We start from the raw sequence: 13117 nt of genomic DNA, 5'->3' as shown, positions 1-13117 counted from the left end.
CCTGTCGATCGGCGCTCGGAGCGCGGCGCGCTCTCAGCAGTTGTGGGCGGTCTTTAAACCATCTGGATCACTCCTTAATCTGTGTAATCCCCATAAAATCGTCCCTGAAAGCCATATTAATTTTCCGAACGGTGTCCAGCTGGAGGTCTCTCACAGTTTCTGGAAAAAAAATTGATGCAGCAAAGCTCCAAATCGTTCAGACATTTATTCGCAATAAAAAAACGACGAGAGGGGTGGACCAGTGCTCACACAAAGCCTGCTCACAAGCGAATGACGCAACCGACAGGCGTGAAAAAACTCATGCATGCGCACGAAGGTTCAAGCTTGGCTGATGCAATCACACGTGATTCAAATCCATATGGTTTTTTAAAAAAATAAAAAGGTTGGATACTTTTCTAACAGACCTCGTATACAGATGGTTTTTATTTTTTTTTCTCCACATCAGCAGTGCAATATGGTGCAGCTGCTTGCACTGTGTTCATGCATGCGCACGATGGTTCATGGGTCCCCATTTCGTGTTTGGTTTGTGGATTTTCTTCCGGAGTACTTGATTTCCTGTTGTGACTGCAAAATTCAAGAATAAGGTCCACAGCAATCCAAGCTGTATGTGCACAGGAAATACTACTGCAAAGTAGTATTTCCAATCACTTATCCAACAAAGTGCACTGCGACATGCCCCAAGTGGTCTTGCACCCTTAGCACAAGCCTGTTTAACATCCACTGTTAAATAGGGTTCCCAGTGTTTGTTGTGACCACGGAAGGTTCCTGGTTCAAACCCCACCCGTGCCACATCGTGAAGTTGCGTCAGGAAAGGCATCTAGCATAAAAACCTGTGCCAAATCAACATGCAGATCCACCTTGGATGCTGTGGCGACCCTGAGTGAAAACAAGGGAATAGTTGAAGGGACTTACTATTGTTTGCTCTTGTATTCGTTTCAGGTGCAGATATTGTTCAGTGGTTTATGAAGAATTTGCTCATAGAGGATCCAGGTAAGTTTTGAAAAATTATTTCAGAAATGAACTGTGTTGAATATAGTTACTGAGTTAAAGGTAGACACTTTTTAAAATGGAAAAAGTCCTATGGGAGGATGATTTGATTTGATAACATGACTGCTGCAAATTTGAGACTGCCGTACTCTACACAATGATGGCAGGATCACAGAGAAACACACTGCATATTACAAAATCAAGAATAGCACTCAGGTAAAATGTGAGCATCCTTTTGCCCTTTTCTAGTTGCGAGGGTCCTCAACACTGATGCACCGACGTGGTGGATTATGCTCAAGGTGCGTTTACACATAACCAAGACGCGTTACAAATGTCATTTTTCTGTCATTTGTGACACATTCCTGACATTCTTAATGTGACTTAACGCATCTGAATAGGTTTCTTAATAGTGCGTGTTGGTGCTTGATATTCTTGATATTTGTGGAGCATGTTTTTGCCTGTCAAAAAGTCTTCCACGAATGTCACACACCACCCTCATTTCGTCACATCGTGGAGGTCGCAACTGAGTGCGTTGATCCGTCTTGATGAGTATTGATCCTTAATAGAACGTGACAACGTTCGTAGTGGTTCCTGTGATGGTTCTTGGAGCCCAAACTATCACGTGATATTACGAAGTGACACGGAAACTGTCAAGTTTTGACACGACTTGTAACGCGCCGTCACATTTCACTGTGCGCCACGACGGATTAGTTTGCTGTCACGTGCGCACAATTAAACTCGGCTCCAAATGTCGTTCCACAGTTCCTGCTGAAGCTCCTCAGGACGCTCCTGCAGGTGTTCCACCTCCTGTTGTAACCGATGAGCGGGAGAATGAGTCTGAGCCAGAGGAACCAGAGGAGCAAGGGGAGACTCACGTGCAGCCAGACATCTCTGCACCTCCTCCAGTCCGGCGGAGGAAGAAGCGCGCGTACAATTAAACCCTGCTGCACCGCATTCAGTTTGATTGCTGACACCAAGTCGGCTAAAAGTCTAATTTCAGTGCTCTTCAGCGCGCTCCTGTAGGTGTTCCACCTGCTGCATGTGCCTGATGTTTGGGAAAACGAACGTGACGAGACCCACATGAAGCCACACATCTGGCTCTGTCCTCCTCCTCCTCTCTGCGCCACTCCATGGCAAGGAGGCCAACTATGCACACAGTCACAAAGTTCTTCTGAAAAACTGGAGCAATCTGAATTTGGTTGGATGAATATGGGTGTGTGTGTGGAGACAATTCACCTCGTTCACAACGTGACAGAACTTGATGCGCTGTTACGCGCAATAGAATAGAATAATTCTTTATTGTCCACCGATGTGGAAAATTGTCTTCGGCTCACCAGCACAAAAAAGACAAAAAAACAGTCATAAAACATTCATACAAACACACGAATAAAACAAAAATAAGATACATAAAATACATGGAAGTAAAAGAAGAAATAGAATAAGACCTAGTAAGATAAATAAAACGTACAGTAAGATCTAATAAAATCAAATAAAACAGAAGTAAAGCAGTTCAGGTTTAATTTGTGGAGTGGTCACTTTTTTGAGTTCATTATGGTGACGGCATTTGGTATAAAAGATTTTTTGAAAGAACCTTTGGCCAGAGGAGCTCTGTAGCGCCTCCCAGACTTCAAGAGCTCAAACTGACAGGACAGAGGATGAGAGCTGTCTGCCAGGACTCTCTCAGCTTTCCTCCTCATCCTGTCAGTGTAAATGTGGGCCAGAGTCTTCTGGGGTTTTCCCACAATTTTCCCCGCCATTTTTACAATTCTATTTAATTTGTCCTTACATTTACAACTCAAGTGACCAAACCAAACACAAAGATGAAATGTTAAAATACTCTCAATATGTGCAGAATACACAAGCTCTAAAATCTGCGGATTAACACCAAGACAACTCAATCTTCTGAGAAGACTGAGTCGCTGCAACAACGCGGAACACTATTCTTGACCGTGCATAATGGTTCCTGATAATTCTCCAGCAACACGTGCCATTAATCGTAACGGGCAGTAACAGGTTGCAGCAGTTCCTGAGGACACCTGACGCCTCTGCCCCGAATAATCACATTCGTGATCAGCGGCCAAGAATGTGTTTTTCGTGGCATTCGTGAATTGTCGTTGTTATGTGTAAACACAGCATCAGAGAAGTAACCAAGTGGCTAAAAGGTAGTAGCTGATGTTGTCTCACCCCAGCAGTATCCAAGGATTGTCGAAAGACACCTAATTCCAAAGTCACCCAAGCTTTCACCAGATCGCTGGTTAGCCTTGAAGTCTCAGTCGTACAGTAAGATGGGAAACAACATGAAAATCTGGATCTTATTCTTAAGCCAAGACGATTGCAAACACAGACACTCTGAAGTGTGGCATTGATTCCACAAAAATCACAGCATAAATCTGTGAAGTTAAGGTTAGTAAACCTTTCCTTGCAGACACTGTTCTCCACAACCACACCCAACACCCAGTGTTACCTGCTCTGTGGTTCATATTTAAACTCATGACCAGGCTGTATTGCATTAGTCTACATGCGGGAGTTGCAAACAAAGACACAACAAATGGCTGTAACAGATGAAGTCGCTATGTCAGCATACACAATAAATCATGGGGACACCCAAAGGTGATAGATTTGACCCAGAAGCGATAAGCTGCCAAGATTTTCATAGTGATATAGAAAAAGTTAATGCAAAATGCGATTGAAAAGTTGATTTTAGACACAATTTTAGACTGGACAGATGAAATTCATGGAAATGGATGATACAGGGATGAGGTTGGATGATTTTCAGCGATGGACAGTGGTGAATTTAAAAGCATTTTTGAAGGAACAGAAAAGAAGATTTGGTGGCACAAACGTTCAAGAAATGACTGTGGCAATTTTGACGAACTCGGAGAAAGTTTTCCAATACAAGATAAATTATGAATCACTACTTAGGACCAATGATGAAACGATACCAGATCCCATGAAGATTAACAAAGAAAAGTGGGCGGGGGAAGGACGGGGTTTGCCAGTAAACTTCTACAATATATTCTTAATTTATTTGACCAAAAAGAAGCTATGTTTGTTATAAATCTTACTAAAGCAGTTGTTACGATCTGCTTAAACAAACATGGGCATTCATGTTTCCCATAAACAGCAGTATCACAGCTCATTCAGATGTCGTATTTACGTCAATCAACAGTAGCAACTTCAAGAAAACAGTTCTAATAAGCTTCTCTAACATATTACTGGTTCATTTCACAGAACATTATATGAAATTTGTCAAAAAAAACAATGATATAACAGATGGTTTCGACCCTCATCACAAACATAAACAAACGTTGACATCTATATATGTGCTAATATGCTCCAATTTCAGTAATTCTACAACTACTTCACACTAAATTTGCTAAGAATGGAAGCACAGGTGCCCAACCTTTGATTGAACCTATTTTCACTTTGATATTTTAATATGCCACAGATTTGAAGCCTGTAAAACATTGTCAATATTTATACACATTACACTAGCACCATTTATTCCCAATCAACCTTTTAACCAGAAGAGCTAGCGGACCTTTTAGCCACAATGCGCAAGACAGTGATTTTGTCCATTCTTGAGAAGACCTTGAAAGGTGCCATGAAGCCACAGAAATGTGAAAGTGAATTGAACGGAGGTCAACATAATATACTCAAGCTCTTATCTCACTGAGATTCCAGCTCTGCTGTAACTGGAAATGCAAAAAGATGTACTTTTCATAGTCTCCAGTGTTGTGTGGGCCGCTGAAGAGGAGGTACTGCTGGCCCACCACCACCAGAGGGCACCCTGCCTGGAGTGCGGGCTCCAGGCACCAGAGGGCGCTGCCGGGGTGACAGCTGACACTCATCACCTGTGACAGCTGTCACCACTCATCTGATCTGCATCGGTATATCAGCAAGACGTCATCTCCACCTCTTTGCCGAGATATCGTTCTACCTGAAAGGTAATATCCTCAGCCTGACTGCTTGATAGAAAGCCCTTTTTGTGATTTTTGTGAGTGATAACAGACTTTTTCTCCAACGAGAGGTGGAGGTAGCTTCCCTGCCGTGCAGATTGCTGGGTGCAGACGCACCCACGTTTAATTGTGTTTTTGTTCCTTGCCAGCAGTACCAGGTCCGACACGCGGAGGCAGTGGCCACCTGGGAGTTCGGGACTTGGCGGCTCCAGTATTCCTGGGGTCTGGTGGCGGAGGAAATCGTGTGGTTCCGGTTCTGCTTTGGACAGGCGTCTCCTATCTTTGAGCCTGCCCACACGACACCTTGTAATTTGACCTCTGATCTATTGTGTAATCTGTTGTGTTTGTTGTGCACGTTCGCAACAGTAAAGTGTTGTTATTTGACCTATTCCATTGTCCGTTCATTTGCGCCCCCTGTTGTGGGTCCGTGTACTTACACTTTCCCAACACTCCAGTCTGTAACAAAGCTGACTTCAAACTAATTTTCACATCATAAAAAATCTTTGAAACTAAAGATTACTTGACCTGATCTTAGAACTTCATGCAGGAGGATCCCTGTGGAGTTCCTGTTTGATCACCCACCTCTCACAAGAGTAATCAGTATAACTACACTTCAAAGGTTTTTGTGAAAACCAGAATGGGTTAAGCTCAGTTCAGAGTGGGCAACACGGTGTCTTAGCAGTTAGCACTGCTGCCTCACAGCAAGAATGTCATGGGTTTGATTCCTGCCTGTGACCTTTCTGTGTGGAGTTTGCGTGGTCTCCCCGTGTTTGCATGGGTTCTCTCCGGGTGCTCCGACTTTCTCCCACATCCAAAGACACGCAGGTTAAGTGGATTGGAAACTTTGAATTGTCCATAGGTTTGCGTGCGGGTGTGACTGTGTTTGTTTGTCTGTATGTGGCCCTGCGACAGACTGGTGTCCTGTCCCCGTGACCCTTAATTGGACTAAGTGGTTGAAGATGAGTGTGCAGTTCAGACTGAATGATGGTTCATATTATTATTATGGTTCAGGTTCATATTAACCTGTCTATGCCAAAGATATTCCAGGCTAGCGGTGCTCTCCACCTCGATAACAGAGCAATAAACACGGAATGGTCTTCTTCCAGGTGCCATGCATTAGGGTCATAAAAGTAACCAACATTGGGGGCAGGACCAGAGCTCCCCTGGGAGGGCCAGGGTAGGAAAAACACAGACATACTTCAATGTACAAATAACCTCTTCTTATCCAAAGAAGAAGATTATAATGCATTTTCCTCTTTTTATAATTTACCAAAAGACATTGTATATTCCAGTCTAACCTGTTAAGGGCCCTGTCACATCTTGACGAATTAGCCAGCATATGCTGACCCTAGTAAAAACGCTGGCATACCCGGGCGTATGTCTAATGAATTATGCAGCTGTCATACCTTGACAATTTTAACCAGCGTATGCTGACAGCCCCGTTTCTACCAAGCGATTCGGGTCGGTACCACACATATGATATGTGTCGGAACAGTTAAGAGTCTGGCTTGATTGCCTGGAAAACATTGCCAGCTCTCTCTACCTCAGCAGAGCTGCCAGCATCTGCAAAGACACATCCCACCCCAGCAACCACCTGTTTGACCTACTACCCTCTGGCTGACGATATAGGACAATCAAAACTAGGACAAACAGACTCAGGGACAGCTTTCTCCCCAGAGTGATCACTGCTTTGCACAATAACAAATCACTCTAATCCACACCTTTCAAGTTTCTTGTGCAATATCTGTAAATCATGTGCCGTTTTCCCGTGCAATATGATTCCACAGTTGTATATAATTCTTGTTTTACATTTTACTTGGTCCACATTTTATTTTATTTTATTTTATTTTACCTTATGTTTATATTAGTTGTTCATATAATCTTAATAATGTACTGTTAAATTTCACTATCTTTTATTTGGTTAAAAATTACTCGCATCATGGAAAGTACCTTTTTGGAGTTGCACTCAAATCTTGTTGTAATGCAAATTACAATGACAATAAAGGCAATTCTGATTCTGATTCTGATTTGTGTTTCCACCGCTGGCCGAACCCTTTTGTTTTGCAGGTGGAACACTTAAATATTGACAAGCACATCACTGAACGTGCGTACGCTGTCATGCGGCATCTCTTCTCAACATGAAAGCAAAACAGAGTAATTTAGCATTATTTTATTGTATTTTTTTTGTGGATCATGGTATTTATTTTCATTGTGTGCAGACTGTTGAAGAATTGTCTGTGGTAAACGCTGAACATGACTGAATGAGGTGCTTTGACTCTTTCAACTTTTAAGAGCTGGCATCCTCTGGTTCAGGGTGAGAAATAGCTCAAACCAAAGAGGGACTTCTTTTTAAAAACACTGCTTCTTCAGCTGTGACAAGGAATTAAAGTATTTTCAGACATCATTTTCCAAAATCAGGATGCTTTATGAGGATGTGATGATGAATCTGACTGAAATGACATAACAGGTAAGATTAAGACTTTGTGTTTACTCTGTGTGAATGTTTAATATTTGAAACAGTCTGTTTGCATGAAAACTGAGCCAATCAATGGACACCATCAATTGACAAATTTTGACTTATGAGTAACTTACAAGAAACGTGTTGACACTTGCATAACTTATCTACAACTTATGGCCATATGTGGAACATATGAGCCATACGCTGCCATACGTCAAAAATATTATGCATGCCCAAACATTTTTGAGTTACTCTGTGTATTACAATATACTTGTATATCAGCCTGCTTCAGCGTGCTTCAATGTGCTTTGAGCTTATAAAGGTTTTGCAGTCACGTGACCTGGCCACTTCCATGCCACTCCCATCACCATGCTGCCGGGCAAGCGTAGGGCTTCCAGGATTATTTACATGAGAAACTCCTTACATACTGCAAAGTTTTGGACAAGCTTTGAGATAAACTCATCACCCCTGAACCTGATAGTGGAGTAGCTGAAGCAGCTACTCCACTATCAGGTACCAGCTGTCTTTCTGGTGCTGAATTACTGCGGTACAAGGAGAAAATTGCATTTTTTAGGTGGTTGTACACAGCAGTTCACTGGACTTGGAGCGACATCGTTATCACCGCACATGTAAGTACACTCAGGACTTAATAAGTTAATTAAGGATTGCAGACTTGCATATTTATAATATACTTATACTTAGTGAAAATGTTCGTCATGAACTTCATTGAATGTTACGTATGCTGCTGTGTGTTTGTGGAGACAAAAGTGAGCGGAGTCCCCCTCTTGTTTTCATGGTCCCCTCACGGCTTCCGTAACAAAATGAGTAATGTTTTGTGGTGCGTTTATGTTTGATTTTGTGATATAGTTTATCATTAACTTTATTGAATATTGTGTATGCTGCTGTATGATTGTGGAAAAAGTCACCTTTTTTGTGGTCCTGTCGTTGGTGGCCCCCTTATTAAAACGAGTGATGTGGTGCATTCATTTTTTATTTCAATATTTCTAACCCTACCCTTTGTGATATTATTCATCATTAACTTTATTGAATGTTGTGTGCTGCTGTGTGACTGTCAAGAAAAATCTAGGTCACCCTTTTTTTGTGGTAGCAGCTTCCTTAACGAAAGGATAAATGTAGGGATGTACCGATGCCGATACCAGGACTGAGTATCGGCCCGATCTCGTATTAATTTACTCGTACTCGTAGTCATAAAAAGTCTCTCAATACTCCGACTCGATACCCCTTTACTGCAGCGTGAAATCAACCTCTCATTGTGGGATTTTCACACGCACGCTCCGAAATTTCTGGACTATATCCACTACATTTTTCATACGTTTTGAACACTGCGGCTTTAACAGTGATGTATCTGATTTATGGATTATTACAGGCTTTCATGTAATTTACTCATAAATCAAATACGTCCGTCAATGCTGTCCACTGATTGGCTGAAAGCCACAGTCTTTAGTGGACTAAATTCACACATACAGCAAATAAAAAGTCTTACCTGTTCTTTTCAGTGGAATTCATCATCACACGATCATACGAAGAAAATAATCCACATAAAGCATCCTGAGTTTGGACTATAACATCTAAAAAATAATTTAATTCCTCATGTGGCTGAAAAAAGTTCCTCCATGACTTTGGCACTTTGCGCCACAGATTCGCCATCAGAACTCTGATCAGGGCTTCAGTAGTGGAGATTGTCCATAAGGTTGGTGAGTTTCAGCCCTTGGTGTGGGTGTTCAGGTGTCACGGTCCGCTACAGGGGTAATCCATTTGTGGAATCTCTGTGTGCTGCGGTCGCTTCCATGAGCTGCTCTTTGCGGCAGAAGCTTGTTCACTGAGGCTCATTAATTAAACAGATCAGTTACCACAAGCAACAGGCTATCCTGTCTGAACGCGAGGATAAAAATCCCATGAACCACAAAGAAAAAATAAAATAATGTAAAAATTATTATGTTTTGCCTCGGGTTGCGACACCACGTGTGTGTGTCTGCATGTGCATGACGCCATGCATGCGCATGCTGTGCTCCTCCAATATTAGAAGTTCCACCTTTGGGGAAAAAAACATTTACGGTTTGTATTTGTGTATACTACCTGTACGTATTTAATTAAAAGTTAATAATAGTGTGGAAATTGAAAAACTGTTTAGCTCACTGTTGCAGATAAAAACAGAAACAGGGTCACAGCTGATCAAGCAGAGAAGCTGCTTTTCATCAAATAGAATTTGCCCTCACATTTTCAAAAAAAAGTGTTAGTCCTCACAGACATAAATAAAGTTATTGATGGACAGTTTCAGTTCTGTTACTTTATATTTTGTTGTGCTGAAGTCCACAGGTTACATTTAAGTGAGATGTCTGGCAGTGTCATGTTTGTTAAGAAACACACAATTAATGTTAAAGGACAATTTGTATTAGTAATAGTGAAGTTACATGATTTAAGTGAAATGTTTGTAAATAAAAATAAAGCTAATTAGATTGTAGCATTTACAGTCAAAAGTAAGGAACAACTGATGAATAAAACATGTTTTCAGAGTCATCATAAAACTGTAATGGTATCATTAAGTATTCGCATCAGTACTCGGTATTGACGAGTACCAAAATGTATGTACTGGAAAAAAGTGGTATCGGTGCATCCCTAGATTAATGTTTTAGTGACACGGTTTTTTTCAAACTTAGTATTTCAAACTCTAGCTATGGTGTAATAGTGGAAAAATGGCAACAAAAGGGGGAAAGAGGAGTTAAGATGGCTTGTTTTCACAGCTAAATGTATTGTGACTGGCTAAATTTGACCTGCAACTGTACTGGTACCGCCCTGCACGTGACATGTGATGTCATGTGCAAACTCTCTATACAAAATTTACCCATAAGTTATTAGATGTATTATGCCAGCATCTATAATATAGTTGGAATACACTGGCTAAATCGTCAAGGTGTGACAGAGGTGTAACATTTTTATTTCAGGTAAAGCTTTTTATAACTGTTGATGTATGTCAAATGTTATTTCTTGAATTATTAATGAATTGCCATTTTGGAAAGTGTTTTTTAGCCTCCTAAGTTCTTTCTTAGGATGTATTTAGAAAGGTCATCATATATGTTGTGGGAAAAGAACAGAAAGTCTTCCAGTATATTTTAAGTTTTTCTGACTTTTCTTTGAGCAGAACTAAATGCCCCAAATAGGTGGAGCTTATTGACGTAGTAGCTCCCTTTAAAAGGCCTTGAATGAAGGAACCTTGGCTCTCTTGCTCTTCTTTTTTTTTCTTCTGTATTTTTGGGGCTGTCGGACAGCATCCTGTGGGCTGCATGCGGCCCTTTGTTTTTGGACTTCTTTGTTCTTTTGTTCAGTGCTTTATAATTTTCGATGGTAATGTGCCAGTCTTGATCACTTTTAAAATTTTCTGTTATTTATAGACAACTTCCTATCTGAGTTTTTAAGAGCAAATTAGCCAAACTAGTGTTTTTTTTTGTTGTTGTTGTTTTGTACTTTACAACTCCCAAGCCTTGAAATTTTTCAAAACTTTTACAAAGACTTTAATTTGGTCTTCTACAAGTTTTTGGAAGACACCAGAATATCGTTTGAGAACAGACACCTAAAACCTTCATTCGTGGGTCACTTGGAACCAATCAAAAGGAACCACCGAACTACCATTGTTCGACCATGCTGACAAATGAGGCAGACCTGCAGCCCACAGTCACCTGGGAGGCCTGATTGAGCTCAAACCTGACACAGACAATGAAGGCCACACAAGGACCATCACAAAACTGGACCAGAATTATGTCAGCCAATGAACCAGCTCAGTTATGTTGTGACCCAATCAAGGTTGCTAAGGGCTTTGTTCTCAATTGTTGTAAAGTGGCTAGATTTCTGTGAAGGTTCTCACTTGTCTAGGTGGTTTCCATAGTAGAGAAGCTTGAATCTTCGACTGGACTGGGTTGCTTGATGCGAGGATGTTTTGCTTCTAATTGCATAAGCTTCCTCAGCTAAATTTCTTGCTCTGGTAGTCTGACTTCTCTCTGTGGAGGCCTTTACAAAGCACATCAACTTGGTGGACTCCAATATCAAGTTCACACGTGAGGTTGCCAGAAACAGCCATTTGGCCTTCTTGGACTGTGATGTTACGATTGGAGAGAACGGGCAGCTCCAGACAGGGGTTTACAGAAAACCCACTCACACTGACCAATATCTGCTCTTTGACTCAAACCACCCCCCTTGATCACAAGCTCAGGGTGATCAGGACTCTTCAACACAGAGCCCTACAGGTGCCCACAACTACAGAGGAAGGGCTAAAGAACAACAACATGTCAGAAAAGCCCTCACAGATTGTGGGTACCCACGATGGTCCCTGGACAAAGTGCAGAAGTCCCAGAGAACAAAGAGACCAGATAGACAGGAAACAGGGACAAGAAGAAGAGTGTCTCTCCTGTATTTAGCAGGAGTAGGGGAAAAACTACAGAGGATCTTCAGACAGCACAAAATTCCAGTTTACTTTAAACCTGTTAACATCTTCAGACAGAAATTAACTAACCCTAAGGACAGGATCCCTAGTTACAAACAGAGCAATGTAGTGTATTCTATCAGATGTCAGGAAAACTGTAACGAACACTACATAGGTGAGACTAAGCAGCCGTTGCACAAAAGGCTATACCAGCACCGCAGAGAGGGCACCGGTGTACCTCAGTCTGCAGTTCATCTGTACCTTAAAGACACTAACCACACGTTTGAGGACAAGGAATTTAAAATCTTAGGCAGAGAAAAGAAATGGTTTGAGAGGGCCGTGAAGGAAGCATTGTATGTGAAACAGTTGAAACCCAGCCTTAACTGGGGAGGGGGTCTGAGACATGCTTTGTCTCCCGTTTACAATGGGGCACTCAGGTCAAAGCAGTTTCAGTCTTTTGTTCCTAGTAATGAGTCATTCACGTCATCAGGAAAGTCATCAGGAGAGGCATCAATCCCATCATTAGGAGGGACAGCTGCCCTGTCATTAGGAGGGTGCTAACTAGAGCACAATAGGTGCTAATTAGAGCAATTGTTAGTCACTAGCCAGTAGCAGTCTGCCTCTCAGCAGGGGGTGTCTGGTTAGGTTTAAAACTCCAGCTTTGCTGGCTTCTGTTATTCTTCTCTATAAGAGTCCAGACAGAAGTCAGAGGACCAGAGCAAGAAATTTAGCTGAGGAAGCTTCTGCGATTAGAAGCGAAACATCCTTGCGTCAAGCAACCCAGTCCAGTCAAAGATTCTAGCTTCTGTACTATGTAAAGTGGTAGACATATTCCTTTGGTAATTTTCTTAATAAGAATAAGAACAATTGGTGAACCCAAATTCATCATTTAATTCCAAATTTACTCCCTTTTAAATTTTTCAACTTTGTTCCTTTACTGTTTTATCTTTTAACGTCTCACGATTAACAGACTGTCTCTATTATAAAACCATGAATCATTATTCATATTCTCAAAATGTCAGTCACCTGTTTACCCCTGTATATATGTAAATAATTGTGTAAATATTATTCCAGTGATTTTATTGTGTTCAGTTTAAACTGTTTTTTTTTTCAGTTGTATTGGGAACTTATGACTTTCAGATCAGAGACTGATTAATGTTGTTTAAATTAATGTTCCTGTAGGTCTAAATAGGTGGTGCCCCTATTTAAGGTTTAATTAAGTTTCATATTTAATTCAATATTGTCTTAACTTATGTTTATTAATATCTCAATTTGTTA

At 41.2% G+C, this 13117-nt stretch overlaps 1 protein-coding gene across 1 annotated transcript in view; it reads left to right on the top strand.

Moving 5' to 3' along the window:
- LOC117503563 (regulator of G-protein signaling 6-like) overlaps positions 1 to 13117 on the top strand; it is a 168519-nt gene that overhangs the window by 35406 nt on the left and 119996 nt on the right. Inside the window, exon 4 of the mRNA XM_034162823.1 lies at positions 940 to 990. Within this exon, the coding sequence (XP_034018714.1) occupies positions 940 to 990 (51 nt within the window). The remainder of the gene's footprint in view (positions 1 to 939; positions 991 to 13117) is intronic.

The sequence above is a fragment of the Thalassophryne amazonica genome, chromosome 21 (assembly GCF_902500255.1).
Source record: "Thalassophryne amazonica chromosome 21, fThaAma1.1, whole genome shotgun sequence".
NCBI lineage: Eukaryota > Metazoa > Chordata > Actinopteri > Batrachoidiformes > Batrachoididae > Thalassophryne > Thalassophryne amazonica.
The sequence above is the reverse complement of the archived record's forward strand: the minus strand, read 5'-3'. Positions and strand labels throughout refer to the sequence as shown.